The sequence below is a fragment of the Hakea prostrata genome, chromosome 1 (genome assembly GCF_041222555.1).
Source record: "Hakea prostrata isolate BN-2017 chromosome 1, UWA_Hpros_2, whole genome shotgun sequence".
Taxonomy (NCBI): domain Eukaryota; kingdom Viridiplantae; phylum Streptophyta; class Magnoliopsida; order Proteales; family Proteaceae; genus Hakea; species Hakea prostrata.
The window spans coordinates 58,339,416-58,341,375 of NC_142600.1; the positions used below are offsets into that span (position 1 = coordinate 58,339,416).

The 1,960-nt window shown below is 39.8% G+C and overlaps 1 protein-coding gene across 1 annotated transcript; it reads right to left on the bottom strand.

Moving 5' to 3' along the window:
- Positions 1-690: 690 nt before the first annotated feature.
- On the bottom strand, positions 691-1,746 carry LOC149029201 (uncharacterized). The gene has a single exon (XM_089142602.1). It carries the CDS (start codon positions 1,744-1,746, stop codon positions 691-693), a length of 1,056 nt encoding a protein of 351 aa, XP_088998728.1.
- Positions 1,747-1,960: the final 214 nt, after the last annotated feature.

The following is a 1,960-nucleotide window of genomic DNA, read 5'->3' on the forward strand; positions in this document are numbered from 1 at the left end:
CCATACTGAGACATTCTTGATTACTTAGAAGATATTCTTGAGTTGAAGAAGGTTTTTACATGATGTTTTGTTCATGAAGTTCGAGAGCCAATAGATGGGCTGATTTTTTGGCTGGTTTACATAGTCCTTGAGCAGAAATCCTGTTGAATTTGAATGGATTGCAAAAAGAAGTTGAAGACTGAAGAAACAAATTATTATTTTATTCATATTGGTTTCTTATAAAGAGGAGCGAGTCCCTGCATTTGTAGTAATGTAATTTTAAGAAAGAAAGAGAGAGAGAGAGGGCCCTTGCCCTTTGTTGTGTGTAAATTTTATTTGTTCTTAGTACAGAGCCATTTTTTATTCAGTTCTATTTTTCATGATTATATCTTTGTGAGTGCATATGCAAACTTCTTGTAATTTTCTTTCGTGACATTTTAATATTTAGTCTCAAAAAAGGAGAAAAAAAAATCAAATAATCATGTCAGTTGATAATAATGGTCATATTTATTATATTATTTGCAAATGACATTATAATTTTAGACATCCTCATAACTTTAAGGTTTAATGCATTTAAGGGTTTTAGTTCTATTCTTCATTTTTTTTGGGTACTAATTCTATTCTTCATTCTTTGTATTAAAAAAATTTTGATCCTCCTATTAGTCAGCCATCATGAATGAATGATATTTTTTTTTGGGTAGAAAGACTTCATTAAGAAAGGGCAAAAGCCAGGGTTGAGGAATACAACCAAGGAGTGGAAAGAGGCCAAATAGTTGAGCCCGTAGTCAACATAGCCTTCCGTGCTAGGTCATGAGCAATAGTATTGCCAGACCTAGGAATTACAACAAAATTTGAATCCAAAAAGAAGGATTTTAAAGTGTTGATGTCCGTGATGAGTGGGGCCAACTCAGTATGAGCTGGGACGGTGGGTTCCTGGAGAAGCCGGATCAGTTCTGCGCAGTCGGAAGTAAAAAGGACTTTATCAAAGCAGTCTCCAAGTGTATCTAGCATTGTGGTACGGAGTGCCAGGGCCTCACCCACTAATGCCGAAACGAAAGATTCATTTTTAGAGACAGCTTTCACAATGGTCCCGTCAGCGTTAAAAATTGCGTAGCCCAGGCCCATTAAACTTGATTGAGGCTTAAACGCTGCATCGCACGTAACTATCTTCCAGTCAGAAGGTATGGGAGGTAGCTGGCAGCGATTACTATGAAATTTCGGAAGCTGTGCAGAAGGAGATGTATCGATGCCATGAACCTTCCAGTAGTCTTTGAACTGTGCTAGGGCTCGGTTTATCACTTCCATTGGAGACCTTTTACCCAAATTGAAAAGGGTATCGTTTCGAGCTAACCAGAGTTCCCAGATGATGTAGAAGTTTAAACTGATGAAGCGTCTAGCCTCCCCTTTATCTCTTGGTATGTTGTGCAGCAGTCCATTCAGCCACTGTGGTACAGATAGCTCCTCTTGGGCAGGGGGATGGTAAGTAAAAGGGCTAAGAAACCATACACTTCTTGCGAAATCACAGTCGAGAAACAAATGGCCTGCGTTTTCTTCTATGTCATAGCCTCTTGGACACGTATAATCTGCCCTAATCCGTCTTCGGTGCAGGTTCTCTCCCGTCTGTATTCCTTCGGCGCAGATGCGCCAGATAAGCTGTCTGATCTTTGGTACAGTGTAGGATTTCCAGATCAGATTCCAGATCCCTTTTGGTATAGTCTTCCATCTTTGGTGATGTGAGGTAGTAGATTGTTGTTGTTCCTCTGCCATTTTCTTGTTTGTTAGAGCATGATATGCAGATTTAATGGAAAAAATACCTTTTTTATCAGCTCCCCAGATTAGTGCGTCTTCTGTAGGGAAAAGGCCAAGTTTGATTTTTTGATCGCCGCTGCTTCTGTGGGGTGGAAGAGATTCTGAAGCAGATCAGTGTTCCAACATCGAGTATGTGGATCGATGAGATCAGCCACCATACGTACTGGAGATC